Genomic DNA, 14798 nt, shown 5'->3' with positions numbered 1-14798 from the left:
GTACAAAAACCGTCGCGCACCAGCGAAAACATGCACTTACAATAAACATTTCCGCACTAAGACATGGGGGGAACAGAGGGTTAAATACACAACATGTAATGAGGGAAATGAGACCAGGTGTGTGGGAAAACAAGACAAAACAAAAGGAAAATGAAAAGTGGATCGATGATGGCTAGAAGACCGGCGACGCCGACCGCCGCCCGAACAAGGAGAGGAACCGACTTCGGCGGAAGTCGTGACATATCTGAATTATAGCACATGAAACCTTTTACTGGCACAGACAAATAATGAATGTAGTTCAGTGATTTTGGTAGGAATTCAGGTATTCAATTTATTGTGAAATTTAGAAGGCACTCATATATACATTTTTTATTGTATCAGGTATTTTGGTAACTCTTAATTTTAAGGGGTCCTTATTCATGTATTTAATAAAACATGTATTTTTACTGCTCTAATTACATTGGTAACCAGTTAATAATAGCAATAAGGCACCTCCGGGGTTTGTGATATATGGCCAATATACCATGGCTAAGGGCTGTGTCCAGGCACTACGCATTACGTTGTGCATAAGAACAGCCCTTAGTCGTGGTATATTAGCCATTTACCATAACTCCTCGGGCTTCATTGCTAAAGTAGATAATGGGTGCATTTGTAATTTCGCTCTGGCTATCTATTCCGATTTCAGAGCAGTCTTGTCTGAGTGTGCCAGAGCGCAGAATAACTGATGAATTTAAAAACACTCAGCACCGGTTGAATATGGCAAAAAAGCCAAATTAAATTGTTGCCAGCAGCACAGTTACCAACGCTCTGGAAAACATGAAAACAGCCTAACCAGCTCTGCTACAGCGAGTAAAATAATCAGAGTGAGGTGTTCTCTCATTTGTGTCTGTACCAGTGGCGACCCGTCATTCAGGGCAGGTGGGGCAGAGCCTGTTAGGCTGTTTTCATGTTTTCTAGAGCGTTGGTAACTGTGTTGTTTTGTGCTGTGCTGTTTTGAGCCCCACATTTTTAGCAAAAAAAAAGGGGCTTGCATGTTTTGCATCTTATTTTGGAATTATTACGTGTCACATATCAGTTTACAAACAATGTAAAAAAAAAAATATATCACTGAGTTAATAAAGCTGCATACACGCATGTTCAATTATTTGTTTTCTTGAGTAAGGCAGCTCCAAAATGCAGGCGTTTCAGCATATCTCAGTGCTTTCTGTGGTGGTGGGGCGTGCCAGCAAAAAATAGGAGCATTGCGCCGTGATTGGTTCAGTGTTCTGTCACTCATGAGGACACTACGTCATCGCAAAGTGTATGTCCTTAGAGAAGGAGAAATAATAGACATCCAAAATTTCAGCCCTTTGGCTGAAATTGAAATGCCATAGAGTTATATTACAAGTGCCCTTCCAAGAAGGCTCAAGATCACTGGCCACAGATAAAATGACATCAAATCACGTTATATGTACAGTAGCTTAGATTGGACTGTTCATGTCAACATCTTACTTTCAAAGTCTTAGCTAGGAGTCATCATCATGAATCAAGTTGACAATCTACTGGCAAATGCTTTTTAATCCTTGTCATATGAAGAGAAATAATGAAGAGAAATTATAGATAAAGCGTATCGGTGCTCATCGGCCATTGGACATAAAGATTACACAACAAGTTGGAAATTGCAAATTCAACAATGAGTCGTTTGTAAGGAATCAGTGGCTGACTGCAAGCAGTGCAAAGCAACCAGTAGCCTGCTATTCAATGGTGGCTGTGTGTTTGACAAAGTTTGATGACAAAATCACCTTCATGTTTAAGTGAGCACATCCGAAGCCAAGGTGAGTCCAAAAATGTCTTGTATGCTGCTGCATAAATTATGCAATATGCAAGGGAGATATGTATACTGTAGCTAAGAAAGTAATACTAAGTGTATGTTGTGTAGTAAGCTGTTAGTAGCCCATGTGCCTCACCCTAATAATTTGGTCTATTTTCACCTTTTAATTTCGCCTAACGTTACTGTTCTGACTCGGTGGTGCTGCACTTGTAGCCTATAACCTGTTTTTGAGAAATGTCATCATCTAATATTGTAAGTTTCATTGTCTGCTTATATGCTCCCTTTATTTATCCTACGGTTCTGACTTGGTGTACAGGTTAAATACTGTAAGAGCAGCCCACGTTCTGCATTCTGTTGCTGTACATTTCAAAAGTGCTGAACACATAGTTACTATATTGACTACGTCCGTTGTCATTCGCTCATTAATTTCTTAATCGAAATTACGGAATGACTCTTATCGTTCCCTTATGCCATCGTTTGTACATCTAAATTGTAAGTAGAAACCATATTTGCTTAAGCAAGTCAGCCATATCAGCTATGTTTTTAAACGAGGCTGAATTAATTTTTTCACTGACAGCCAGGTGTAGCGGTGGTAAAGGATTCACTCCATTGTGCTGGAAAGAAAGCTCTGCTGTTGGGCCAGCTTTATGTAGGCCCTAAAAGTTTGTGGGCACCGCTTGCCACCGTTATAGTGCAAGTAATGTATTTTTTAGTGTTGTGTAGTGTCTTTGCTGGCATGCATTTATTTTTTTAATGTTTGAGTTTTCCCCACCAAGATTTACATGTTAAAATCGCCACTGGTCTGGACGTAGCTAGCAAGTTAGCCAGTTAGCTTTGGTGCTTGACTGCGGTTGAGGTCAGAACGCTCGGATCAACCCAACTCCTTGACAGACTGACAGACAGAACGCTCTGAATTTACAAACAGTCTGACAACGCCCAAAGCGCACTCCAGAATGAATTTACGAACACACCCAAGTTGCTAAGTTTTTCAAACTTACTTCTACATTACAGCTATGTTGTTGCCATGGCAGCAGCCTAAGCAGAGAGCTCTATGTACATTTAAGTGTTTTTAAATGTTTTATCTGTTTTTGATAACATTGAGTTTTATTACAAATTTGCAGATGGACTGGCAGGTCAATTCTTTTTGGCTTGGCTAGCTAGCTAACGTTAGCTGGCTGGCTAATTATTATTGTTCGAATGATGCATCTGGACCAGCTTTTTTGTTTCACCTAGCTACTGGTTCTTTTTGTTTCACCTAGCTACTGGTTCCTGATCTTTTAAAACAGAGTCACCTGAAAGCAATGTGTAATGGAATAAAGGAATGCAGTGCTGAGGCAGAGGGCTTGCAGTGTTGCTAACTCCTCAGTAAGGAAAGTAGCTATTGGCTGTCCTAAAAGTCGCGAAATGGCGTCATCACCTAATTTGCATAATTGGCCATGTTAATGTAATTGTGATGGACGCTGTAGGAGAGGAATAACGTCGTGGGAGAGACAAAAGGTGAGTAAAAAAACACTCTAAATATTGTAATGAAACAGGCAGGGAGCAGGTCTCGAACCCTCGACCTTCTAGCCCGAAGTCCAGCGTGCTATCGACTGTGCCGCAAAAGCATGCTCGTGCGGCAGAGTCGATTTCCGCGCTTATAAACCCAGGGTCGTTACACTACTCCCTCCTTTCAAAGAGCGCGTCCTCGCGCTAGCTTGCGACTCTACGTCTTACAGGAACGCGCTCACCGGCCAAGCACACAGACTGCCGTGGATGCAAGGTCCGATCACTTCTGACAACAATGTAATGAAACAGGCAGGGAGCAGGTCTCGAACCCTCGACCTTCTAGCCCGAAGTCCAGCGCGCAAAAGCATGCTTGTGCGGCAGTCGATTTCCGAGCTTATAAACCCAGGGTCGTTACACTATGTTTAGAACTACAAATGAAATTTCTTTTTTTTTATGTCACAATTCCAACCCTCCTCCTTTATCCGGGATTGGGACCGGCAAAAGTTACACAAAATAGACACTGGCGAAGTTACTTTGTTGTTTATTTTATGTTTTGTTTTTTATTTTTCTTAATTTGGTTTGGTTTTTAACCTATGGTCCACTTAGGAGCCTACAACAAGTCACAGTAAAACATGAACATTTTTAACCATAACATAAAAAATATAAAATTTGTATACAATCTACATTAACAATCTAAATGGACCAAAAAGAGACAATAGAAAAAACTGTCAATGGCAATGTGAGAAAATTATGGTAACTAGTCTGGCCCTAATTCAGGTTAATTGTATTTTTTTATGTAAGCCAGGGTGGGATCAGACAGCGGTGGCTTCCCACATGAGCGATTAATTTGCAGTCTGGACTCGGAGGGGTGAACATCTCCTTCTCTGACTGCAGCTGGGAGGGACTGCTGCGTGAGGACTGGGCCGCAGTCCCTCCACCCCTGTGCTTTGGGACGGGGGTGGAGCCCACAGCAGCACCCGCTGCTCGTTGAGAAGAGTAAGAACGATATGTGCTTTCACGTCAGTCTCCAAAAGTTTCAAATAACACCAGAAAAAGTCACTAGATTTGTCGCCAGTCACTTTTTTGAACATTTGTCACTAGAGTGGTCTGAATACTCGCTAAATATAAGTTGGCAACACTGGCTCTGAGCGCACCTGCAACCAATTTCCCTTGTTAAATACCTGAGTTCCTTTGTCTTTTAATTCAGGGCCAAACAACCAATGCAGTTGTGAAGAACTCTCCCGCATTTATTTCTGTAATCTGTGCTTCCCAGTTTCCAATGTGAGTAACCTGAAATATTGTTTACATTTTACTTGCTTTTTCATGAGTATAGAACGCATTTCGATGCATTGTTGTTTATTAGTGTCAGTATGTTTTGATGTTGCTGCGTATGGATAGTAATGTTTGATTTGCTTTGAGATTAATATATTTTGTAAATGTTTAAAATTATACTAATGCAAATATATTTTTTAGCACTTACAGAAGTGAAATGGATCATTTAAAGGATCAAATAAATGGGAGCTGCAACTAAAAACCATAACCTCAAGTCTCTCTCCCCATCCTTGTCCTCTGACTGGGACAGCTGCACCTGTATCAACTTCTACTCCCACCAGTGCATTCAAAATAGGCAGCCTGCCTTAATAAGATAGTCTATCTTGATCATTTTCAAATGTAGTAACAGGTCCATGTAGAATAAACAAGTCTGTAGGCCTACATAATACCATAGAAGCAGTGTCCTGCTAATATAACAATGTGCACCTTCATCTTTGGTCATTCCCAGCCGATATAGATACTGTGCCTATCTGCATTTTGTCTGGTGGTAATGGGGCTGCCTTGGCAAACATGTGAGTGGTCATACCTTCCTGTGTGGTGTCCTGTATACAACAGGAGTTCTCTGATCCTGGTGCAGAAGGGTTTACCCTCCCCATAATGACTGACACTATTCATTTAAATAATAAAAGACAATGCAAGTAAAATTTGAATGCAGAGTGCCAGGTCTCTCTCCATTAAGAGACATAAGTATCAAGCCTGTCTGGCCTACATAATACCATAGAAGCAGTGTCCTGCTAATATAACAATGTGCACCTTCATCTTTGGTCATTCCCAGCCGATATAGATACTGTGCCTATCTGCATTTTGTCTGGTGGTAATGGGGCTGCCTTGGCAAACATGTGAGTGGTCATACCTTCCTGTGTGGTGTCCTGTATACAACAGGAGTTCTCTGATCCTGGTGCAGAAGGGTTTACCCTCCCCATAATGACTGACACTATTCATTTAAATAATAAAAGACAATGCAAGTAAAATTTGAATGCAGAGAGTGCCAGGTCTCTCTCCATTAAGAGACATAAGTATCAAGCCTGTCTGGACTTCATAACATCATCTTGCAAGTCTCCATGTGCAGCCCCATCCATGTTCCTGTGGACACATACAGTCACTGTTCTATTACCAATGGCAGTTAGAGATACATGTTTTTTTATTTTTTTTATTTCAGCTTTATTTAACCAGGTAGGCTAGTTGAGAACAAGTTCTCATTTGCAACTGCGACCTGGCCAAGATAAAGCAAAGCATTGACACATACAACAACACAGAGTTACACATGGAATAAACAAACATACAATCAATAATACAGTAGAAGAATCTATATACAGCATGTGCAAATGAGGTAGGATAAGATAGGTAAAGGCAATAAATAGGCCATGGTGGCAAAGTAATTACAATATAGCAATTAAACACTGGAATGGTAGGATGTGCAGAAGATTAATGTGCAAGTTGAGATACTGGGGTACAAAGGAGGAAGATAAATAAATACAGTATGGGGATGAAGTAGATTGGATGGGCTATTTACAGATGAGCTATGTACAGGTGCAGTGATCTTTGAGCTGGTCAGACAGTTGGTACTTAAAGCTAGTGAGGGAGGTAAGAGTCTCCAGCTTTAGATATTTTTGCAGTTCGTTCCAGTCATTGGCAGCAGAGAACTGGAAGGAGAGGCGGCCAAAGGAAGAATTGGCTTTGGGGGTGACCAGTGAGATATACCTGCTGGAGCACGTGCTACGGGTGGGTGCTGCTATGGTGACCAGTGAGCTGAGATAAGGCGGGGGTTTACCTGGCAGAGACTTGTAGATGACCTGGAGCTAGTGGGTTTGGCGACGAGTATGAAGCGAGAGCCAGCCAACGAGATCATACAGGTCGCAGTGGTGGGTAGTATATGGGGCTTTGGTGGCACTGTGATAGACTGCATCCAGTTTGTTGATTAGAGTTTGAGGCTATTTTGTAAATGACATCGCCGAAGTCGAGGATCGGTAGGATGGTCAGTTTTACGAGGGTATGTTTGGCAGCATGAGTGAAGGATGCTTTGTTGCGAAATAGGAAGCCGATTCTAGATTAAATTTTGGATTGGAGATATTTAATATGAGTCTGGAAGGAGAGTTTACAGTCTAACCAGACACCTAGGTATTTGTAGTTGTCCACATATTCTAAGTTAGAACCGTCCAGAGTAGTGATGCTGGACGGGTGGGCAGGTGCGGGCAGCGATCGGTTGAAGATCATGCATTTAGTTGCATTTAAGAGCAGTTGGAGGCCACGGAAGGAGAGTTGTATGGCATTGAAGCTCATCTGGAGGTTAGTTAACACAGTGTCCAACGAAGGGCCAGAGGTATACAGAATGGTGTCGTCTGCGTAGAGGTGGATCAAAGAATAACGAGCAGCGAGAGCGACATCATTGATGTATACAGAGAAGAGTCGGCCCGAGAATTTAACCCTGTGGCACCCCCATAGAGACTGCCAGAGGTCCGGACAACAGGCCCTCCGATTTGACATACTGAACTCTATCGGAAAAGTAGTTGGTGAACCAAGCGAGGCAATTATTTGACAAACCAAGGCTGTTGAATCTGCCAATAAGAATGTTGTGATTGACAGAGTCGAAAGCCTTAGCCAGGTCGATGAATACGGCTGCACAGTAATGTCTCTTATCGATGGCGGTTATGATATCGTTTAGGACCTTGAGCGTGGCTGAGGTGCACCCATGACCAGCTCTGAAACCAGATTGCATAGCGGAGAAGGTACGGTGAGATTCGAAATGGTCAGTAATCTGTTTGTTAACTTGGCTTTAAAAGACCTTAGAAAGGCAGGGTAGAATAGCTATGTCTGTAGCAGTTTGGATCTAGAGTGTCTCCCCCTTTTGAAGAGGGGGATGTGTGTCAGATCTCACCTATGTTGAAGTTTGAACAGGTCAGCCTAAACCTAATTCTGTTCTCCCCATCATAGACTGTTGGTGAGCAGGCAAGATGTGAGGCTGGAGGTGAGGTCTTTGCCAGAGCCCCATTGATGGACATAGTAGCGTAGATCAGCTCCTGGCCCCTCACAGATACTGGTCGGTCACACACACAGCACTGATTACATTATCAATGGTGGTTATGATTAACTTGGTGGAAATATCCTGATTGCTCCATTCACCTTTTCTATTTCACTTTAGATATAAAATTTGAAGTGAAATAGAATGGTGAACACAGGGATCAGGCTGGTTCAACCGGGCTAGGTTATGCCCTGGACATTATACGCAACTAAGAAGTAGAAAATAAGCAACAACTGTCAGTTTACATAATTGTTTCACAATTGGGTTATCAAATGTATCAAAATAATGAAATGTTTGTATTTGTACAAATGATGATCCTGTGAAAGCTTTTGCCGCGGACAGGTGAAGGTTGCTGGTTAGATACTTGTCAGCCACAACATGTGGCTGACTGTTCCATTCATAGGAATGCTCACTGCGAGGGCATGTCTGCATGATGCTGATGAGGGACCCCTTGCTTGTCTTTTCTATGCTGCATGTTCAGCTGCAAACTGGACATCTCTCAAACAACTGCAGCAGCCAATCTTATTAGGTGGTGTTGACTGGAAGTGCCTGTGACAGGGTGATATAATAGACAGCCAAGTGATAAATTGCATTTTGTTCTAAAGGACAAAGCTTTTTGCTAATGCACTTCACAACCAAAATGACTCTACTTGACTGGGGAATTAGCATATTTTATCAAGCCGGGTATTTATAAAAAATAAACTTTTCACAAACATTACCTGTCGATGAAGCCATCTCTGTCGTCAGGGCAGTAACTCAGGTCACGGTCAGAGGCCTCATGATGGCGTGTCCTTTTCATTAGAGTTGAGGGAGACTGGCAACAATGGATGAGGTGTCACAAGAGTACTTGTTGTGAAACACACTTATTCTGAGGTCTTGCCTGACAAGCTGTGAAAAAAGCAAGTGAACAGTGAATTCAATTATTTTTGGAGTTCTCTAAACCATTGCAATCACATTGCTGGACATGTTATGATACCCACCTTTGCTCCTTCTGGTAGGTTCCAGCATCCGTTCATGACCACGGGATCAGTCTGGCACCCAACTATGCACTTCGTCTAACAGAAAAACAGGGTCAACGATTGTCAGCCTACCTAAATTATAAACACAGCTCGAGAAATAACGTAATCTCGTTTGAAAGCTACTTCTTCTCTTTACAGATGTAGATTGACTGTTTGAGTTTGTTACTGCTAGTTGGTACACTGTTGTAGTCAGACATGAAGCTGCATCCAATATTTATTTGTGCCCTAGATGACATACATGGGTTGCACCTCAGAGGCTAATGTGACTGTTTCGTCTAAATTACACTAATTTCGAATGGCATGGCAATATGACATTGCTCGAGTAGGCAAATAATTAGTAGCAAACAACTTTGCCATAATTATGTCAAATTTACTTTAGATCGGTTGCAACTCATTACTGTTACAATCAAAGTTTGTCAAAAATAGCTAACAAAGCTAATGTTAGCTAGCTAAAATACAGCGGTCCCTTCAAATCTGCATCTGAAGTCAATATGGCGACATCACAATCATGACAAAATGTTTTCCTTCTAAGTATTTGCCTTCTTTTGAAATGTTATTTTTTCCAAGCCAAATCCGAGTTGTATTGAGGTAGGCTGACATTAGCTAGCTGTGTCAGCTATGATAGTGATAATGGTTATCAAAATATACTGACCTCTATGGTCTATGGTCTAACTACCGGTATACTGACATCCACTGGGGACCAACGAAATACAACCTGCATGATGGAGTCCTTCTGCAGGGCATGCAAACCATAGTTGTTGGGTGTGCATCCTGCTGGAAGACTAGGTTCAAAATATACCCACCTTCAACCTAGCTGGAAGCATGCTTTGCATGGTCAATCCGTATAGGGCTTTTCAGTCTCAAACGGCCATGATCGCTTTGGTTTAGGACGAAGAAACAACTGAGCTACATTCCATGAAGGGGAACGAAGTGGGAGGGGCAATTTACACGTGGAGTTTGACAAAAGGGGCATGATTTATTGACATAATTGTAATCGAAACCCAAACTTAATTTACTCGGTGTGATGCCCCGAGGTTCTAAACTCGGGTTTAGACAAGACTGACTTCATGAACAAAATTATTATTTTTACACTTTGTAGTCAAGTTTGACACTATAATACATGTTTCTGACTCATATCAATGCCACATCGCTGTTTTTTAGGGGCAGTCGCTCTTTAACCATTTTAAATGGAAATCTCAATGGGGTAGGGACCAACCCGGGCCAGATAATCGAATTCCTTCACGGATGTGTCTTTATGTGCGCATTACGCGTATCCATCCATGATTGGGTTATACATTGCATTATGTGCAGACTAAACCAATCATAGTAAAACGTTTTATTTTGGCTAGATTAAAACCGCACCTCCTCCAATTGGATATCATGGGCGGAGGGTAAAGACCTGCGTTAGGCAGCTGTCTCCACCCCGGATATACCCACTTTTCCCCCGGCACATATACGTACATTAGGGCCGCCACGGCTACACTTTTCTTGTTCATGGTTCGAATCTGCGAGAGAAGGATGAAGTTTTTGGTTGCGGTCACGGTCATCGTTGGGTCGGTGATATTTCTGCTCTTCCCGAGCGGATCAGACGCTGACGAGAAACAGAAGGGCCCAAAAGTGACGGCCAAGGTAAGGTATCTAGCAAATCGAAAGACGGGAGGGTTTTTTTTGTGCACAGCTAACGTTTGCAGTAAGAAACCGTCTTGTGTTGTCTGACTTCAGGTCTAAAACATTGCGAACTACAATGTCACAGGACGTGATACAATGAAACGAACTCGGCGAAATGCGATGCAGCCGTTAGTTACTAGTTAATGCACGGCCTCGATGCTTGCACGAAATGCAGGCCTTAGCTAGCTAGGTTTTTTAGCTGCTGTAGTTAACTAGGCCACGTCCACTTATTTGGCCTGGGGCTACGTGTGACTCTGCGCCCAACGTCGTCAGCAATTGTTTTTATTTAACTTGGTAAGTCAGTTAAGAAATTATTTACAATGACGGCCTACACCGGCCAAACCCTAACCAGGACGACGCTGGGCCAATTGTGCACTGCCCTATGGGACTCACGTTCACGGCCAGTTGTGCTACAACCCGGCATCGACCCATGGTCTGTAGTGACGCCTCTTAACACTGGTGCAGTGCCTTAGACCGCTGCGGCACTCGGGAGCCCATTCACGAGTTTAAAAAAAAAACGTGCTCACGTAATTGGAAGTCATTTTTGCGTTTGTTTGTGCAAACATTGGGTTTGACCGGTTATAGGCAATGCAGTTCGCGTGTTACTTCCATAATCAAATTTCCGGACAACCTACTGCAACTAATGGTTAACTGAGAACTAAGAAACCGGTGTTGCAAATCACAACCTTTCAAACAAGTCTTACTGCCAAGCATGTCTGGGCGGAGTCTAACTCCTATACCTTTTAAATGAAATACCAAAAGCTGTTTTAGGTTTAAAGCCACTCTAAGCAGTAGCGATGCGTGGGTAAAATCAATGGGAAAGCCATTTTACAACCTGGGTGATAATTGGGTTTGCTCTAGAAAATGAATGCTTTGCAACCGTGACACATAGGCCTAAAGGACAAGACAGAGGCAGAATAAATTCAACCACCTTTTTGTTTTATCACAAAACCGGATAGCAAACTGCCTGGTTTAGTCCACAAATCGCATGTAAAGACAGTTACATGACCTTACAGCATGGTAAAGGAAGTTAATGTTTCCGTATTTTTCGGACCACTAACACCAATTGATTTAGAACCACGCGTCGCAAAGAAACAGGAGCTGCCTGCACAATTAACGTCATCAAATCACCTCTGCTTAGTCTAAATCAGTGACTATTAAAAAACACCAAACACAATTTAGTCCAACTTATTGTAACGACCCTGAGTCGTTATAGTATGCTAAATATGTCTGTTCATGGTTCGAATGTGTGCGCTCGTGTTGACTCACCCTACTTGTAGAGAAATGCCAATGCTATCCACATGTTGAAGAAACTCTCACTGTCCTACAGTACACGCTGTTTGGGGTTTTATGCTGGGTTTCTGTACAGCACTTTGAGATATCAGCTGATGTAAGAAGGGCTATATAAATACATTTGATTTGATTTGTCCTAAGGCTACATGGCTAAAATGCTTGCTCTAGCATAACTTTTATTCATGGGTAACGTTAGATGGTTAACACTGCCTTCTACATTTAGCTACATATTGAACTTCCATCCTCTCAAACCAGGGGCACAACAATGTATGAATTGTTTCGAACAAATCGCCATTCTAATCATTGGTCGCTCTTGTGCCGAAAATCCTCCCTCCGCCCCTCATCTCCTCCCTCCCTCCGCCCCTCATCTCCTCCCTCCTCCCCTCATCTCCTCCCTCATCTCCTCCCCTCATCTCCTCCCTCCCTCCTCCCCTCATCTCCTCCCCTCATCTCCTCCCCTCATCTCCTCATCTCCTTCCTCCCTCCTCATCTCCTTCCTCCCTCCTCATCTCCTCCCTCCCCTCATCTCCTCCCTCCCCTCATCTCCTCCCTCCCCTCCTCCCCTCATCCCCCTCCTCCCCTCCTCCCCTCATCCCCTCCTCCCCTCCTCCCCTCCCTCCCCTCATCTCCTCCCTCCTCCCCTCATCTCCTCCCTCCTCCCCTCATCTCCTCCCCTCATCTCCCTCCCTCCTCCCCTCATCTCCTCCCCTCATCTCCCTCCCTCCCCCCTCATCTCCCTCCCTCCCCCCTCATCTCCCTCCCTCCCCCCTCATCTCCTCCCCTCCCTCCTTCCCTCCCTCCTTCCCTCCCCTCATCTCCCTCCCCTCATCTCCCTCCCTCCTCCCCTCATCTCTTCCGTCTTCATTGCTGCGACTTGCTTGCTAGTTGAGATTTCTGCTCTTCACTCAGTTTTCAGTCTGGCTATTTATTTCAAGTGTGTGGCGGTTCTAGCTTGTATGGCGCCCTGGGCGAACCCCCAACCTTCGGCGCCCGCACCGCCCCCGGCAAGATGCCTCCTTGGGCGGCTGCACATGTGGCCCGTACCTAAATCCGCTACTGATTTGTATTAGTCTATACAAATCTCAGCCAAAATTCGTCATCTCTCTCATGTCTTATTCGACTAGTATTTTTGAAAGTGTAAGGATAATTCAGCCATAGTTCTGAAATGTTTATTGCTTGCCAACATTTTACACCTATGTTTAACATGCATTCATTATTAATTTAGGTTGCCTATCCTGAAGTGAAGTTTATTCTATAGAAAGTTTGACTCGAGCCCCAAAATTAAGGCAATTAGAGGGGGGGATTTCTGGCAGGGGGGAGATTTGACACTGGACAGTACGGAGAATTAAGTAAAACCACAAGTCTAAAATTTGCCATATTAGGGATTTAGGAAAGGGCCTACTTTAGCTAGCTAGCCACCGGAGGACAACCACACAACGAGATGCAACACTTCAAGTTGTTGCTGTCAATAACGTATGGTCTCAATGCGATTTGATAGGAGTTAGGCCAAAACCCAAGCTGGCTTCCCATGGTATGTCAGGACCATTCACAGTTGAGCTCGCTCAGTTTAGCTCAAAGTTAACTTGATACAAAAAAGCAAAATGCTCACTGGCTTCCCTTGCATTCCATGCAATGCTATGGGCGGCAACAATGTTAGTCGTTTGGACCAGACGGCATCAGATGGCCTACACGTAGAGACAGAGGGGCGCTGTTTCACTTGCTCAGATGCTTTTTCCGGTGAGCTACATTCAGCTTCTTGAGAACTGAAGGAACCTTATGAAACGCGGGATGGAAGATATATATATTTTTTATTCCGGGGAAGCCTAGCATCTATGAATACACGCCACTAAGATGTGCGCACCATCAGTGGTCCTCTGGGGGGGGGGGGGCCATGTAAATGCATCGTGACATTTCTCTCATGTCACTTGAGTTCCATGATGGCCTATCTGTAGTGCTCAAGGGATGACATTCCAGGATGAGGACAAGTTGCTTTTGATGATTCCTGCTAACCCATTTACTCATGCTTTCCCTTAACAGGTTTATTTCGACATCAGAATTGGAGATGAGGATGTTGGACGAATTGTCATTGGGTTGTTTGGGAAAACGGTACCCAAGACCGTTGAGAACTTCATTACACTAGCAACTGGAGAGGTGAGTTTTTTTTAATTTTTATATATATACCCAGGGTATCGATTTAGCAAATTGGATGTGTTATGGTAGAACCATTGAGGTACTGACTAATGCATTGCTTCTTGTCTTCACAGAAAGGATTTGGCTACAAAAGCAGCAAGTTCCACAGAGTTATCAAGGATTTCATGATCCAGGGTGGTGACTTCACCAGAGGAGATGGCACTGGCGGTGAGCGGAATTCACTTGGATATCGCTCTAACTACCAATAATGATATGGGCGTCAATGCAAATGTTGATTATCGTCAATGTCCTTGTTTCCCTGAAGGAAAGAGCATCTACGGAGACCGATTCCCTGATGAGAACTTCAAGCTGAAGCACTACGGACCTTACTGGCTGAGCATGGCCAACGCTGGCAAGGACACCAACGGCTCCCAGTTCTTCATCACCACCATTCAGACGCCTTGGTTGGATGGCAAGCACGTGGTTTTCGGCAAAATTTTGGAAGGCACGGTGAGTACTCCCCACCCACCCCAACACAGAACAAATACACACCTCCCTCTGCAGCTGAATCTGTTTGCATACCCCTCACTCGCGGTTTTGCTCCCCTACAGGATGTGGTGAAGAAGATCGAGGGCACAAAGACAGACGGCCGGGACAAGCCCCTCAAAGACGTGTCCATCCACGACTGTGGCAAGATTGAAGTGGAGAAACCCTTCGCGATTGCCAAGGAGTAAAAACAAGTCAACTATTAAATGGGGGAACAGGACTGTGGGGTGTAGGTAGACCATTGAATTTTCTGTTTTGTTTACCACTGGTCCTGTAGTGGGGCTCCTGCGCGGGTTGTCCTGGTAGCAGAAGCTGCCCATTGAAGTTAAGTGCCAGATCAACGCAAAGGCACACTGGGTCCATTTCCAAACAGGCATTCCAGTATGGTTGTCGTGCAGCTGATACCTGCTCATTTTGTAAAGAATACATCTTCAATAAAGGATCCAGGTTTTGTTAAGATGGTTTCTAGTGTTCAATTATTGTCAATGTTTTA

General features: G+C 43.7%; 1 protein-coding gene and 1 long non-coding RNA gene across 2 annotated transcripts; one reads left to right on the top strand and one right to left on the bottom strand.

Moving 5' to 3' along the window:
- Positions 1-7426: 7426 nt before the first annotated feature.
- LOC120066071 lies at positions 7427-9610 on the bottom strand. Its single transcript, XR_005478730.1, has 4 exons — positions 9472-9610; positions 8630-8704; positions 8369-8537; positions 7427-8198 (listed from the first exon to the last, which is right to left on the bottom strand). It is a non-coding gene; the product is annotated as an uncharacterized LOC120066071 (long non-coding RNA).
- Positions 9611-10108: 498 nt separating this feature from the next.
- Positions 10109-14762, top strand: ppib (peptidylprolyl isomerase B (cyclophilin B)). The gene is made up of 5 exons (XM_039017168.1): positions 10109-10297; positions 13667-13780; positions 13894-13987; positions 14085-14269; positions 14371-14762. The coding sequence occupies exons 1-5, from the start codon at positions 10163-10165 to the stop codon at positions 14491-14493; spliced, it is 651 nt and encodes a 216-aa protein (XP_038873096.1). The 5' UTR covers positions 10109-10162; the 3' UTR covers positions 14494-14762.
- Positions 14763-14798: the final 36 nt, after the last annotated feature.

The sequence above is a fragment of the Salvelinus namaycush genome, chromosome 21 (assembly GCF_016432855.1).
Source record: "Salvelinus namaycush isolate Seneca chromosome 21, SaNama_1.0, whole genome shotgun sequence".
Lineage (NCBI taxonomy): Eukaryota > Metazoa > Chordata > Actinopteri > Salmoniformes > Salmonidae > Salvelinus > Salvelinus namaycush.
The sequence above is the reverse complement of the archived record's forward strand: the minus strand, read 5'-3'. Positions and strand labels throughout refer to the sequence as shown.

Coding starts and splice junctions, on each gene's coding strand:
- ppib (XM_039017168.1), top strand. CDS start 10,163: ATGGTTCGAATCTGCGAGAGAAGGATGAAGTTTTTGGTTGCGGTCACG. Junction 10,298..13,666: donor GCCCAAAAGTGACGGCCAAG/GTAAGGTATCTA, acceptor TTCCCTTAACAG/GTTTATTTCGACATCAGAAT. Junction 13,988..14,084: donor CAGAGGAGATGGCACTGGCG/GTGAGCGGAATT, acceptor GTTTCCCTGAAG/GAAAGAGCATCTACGGAGAC.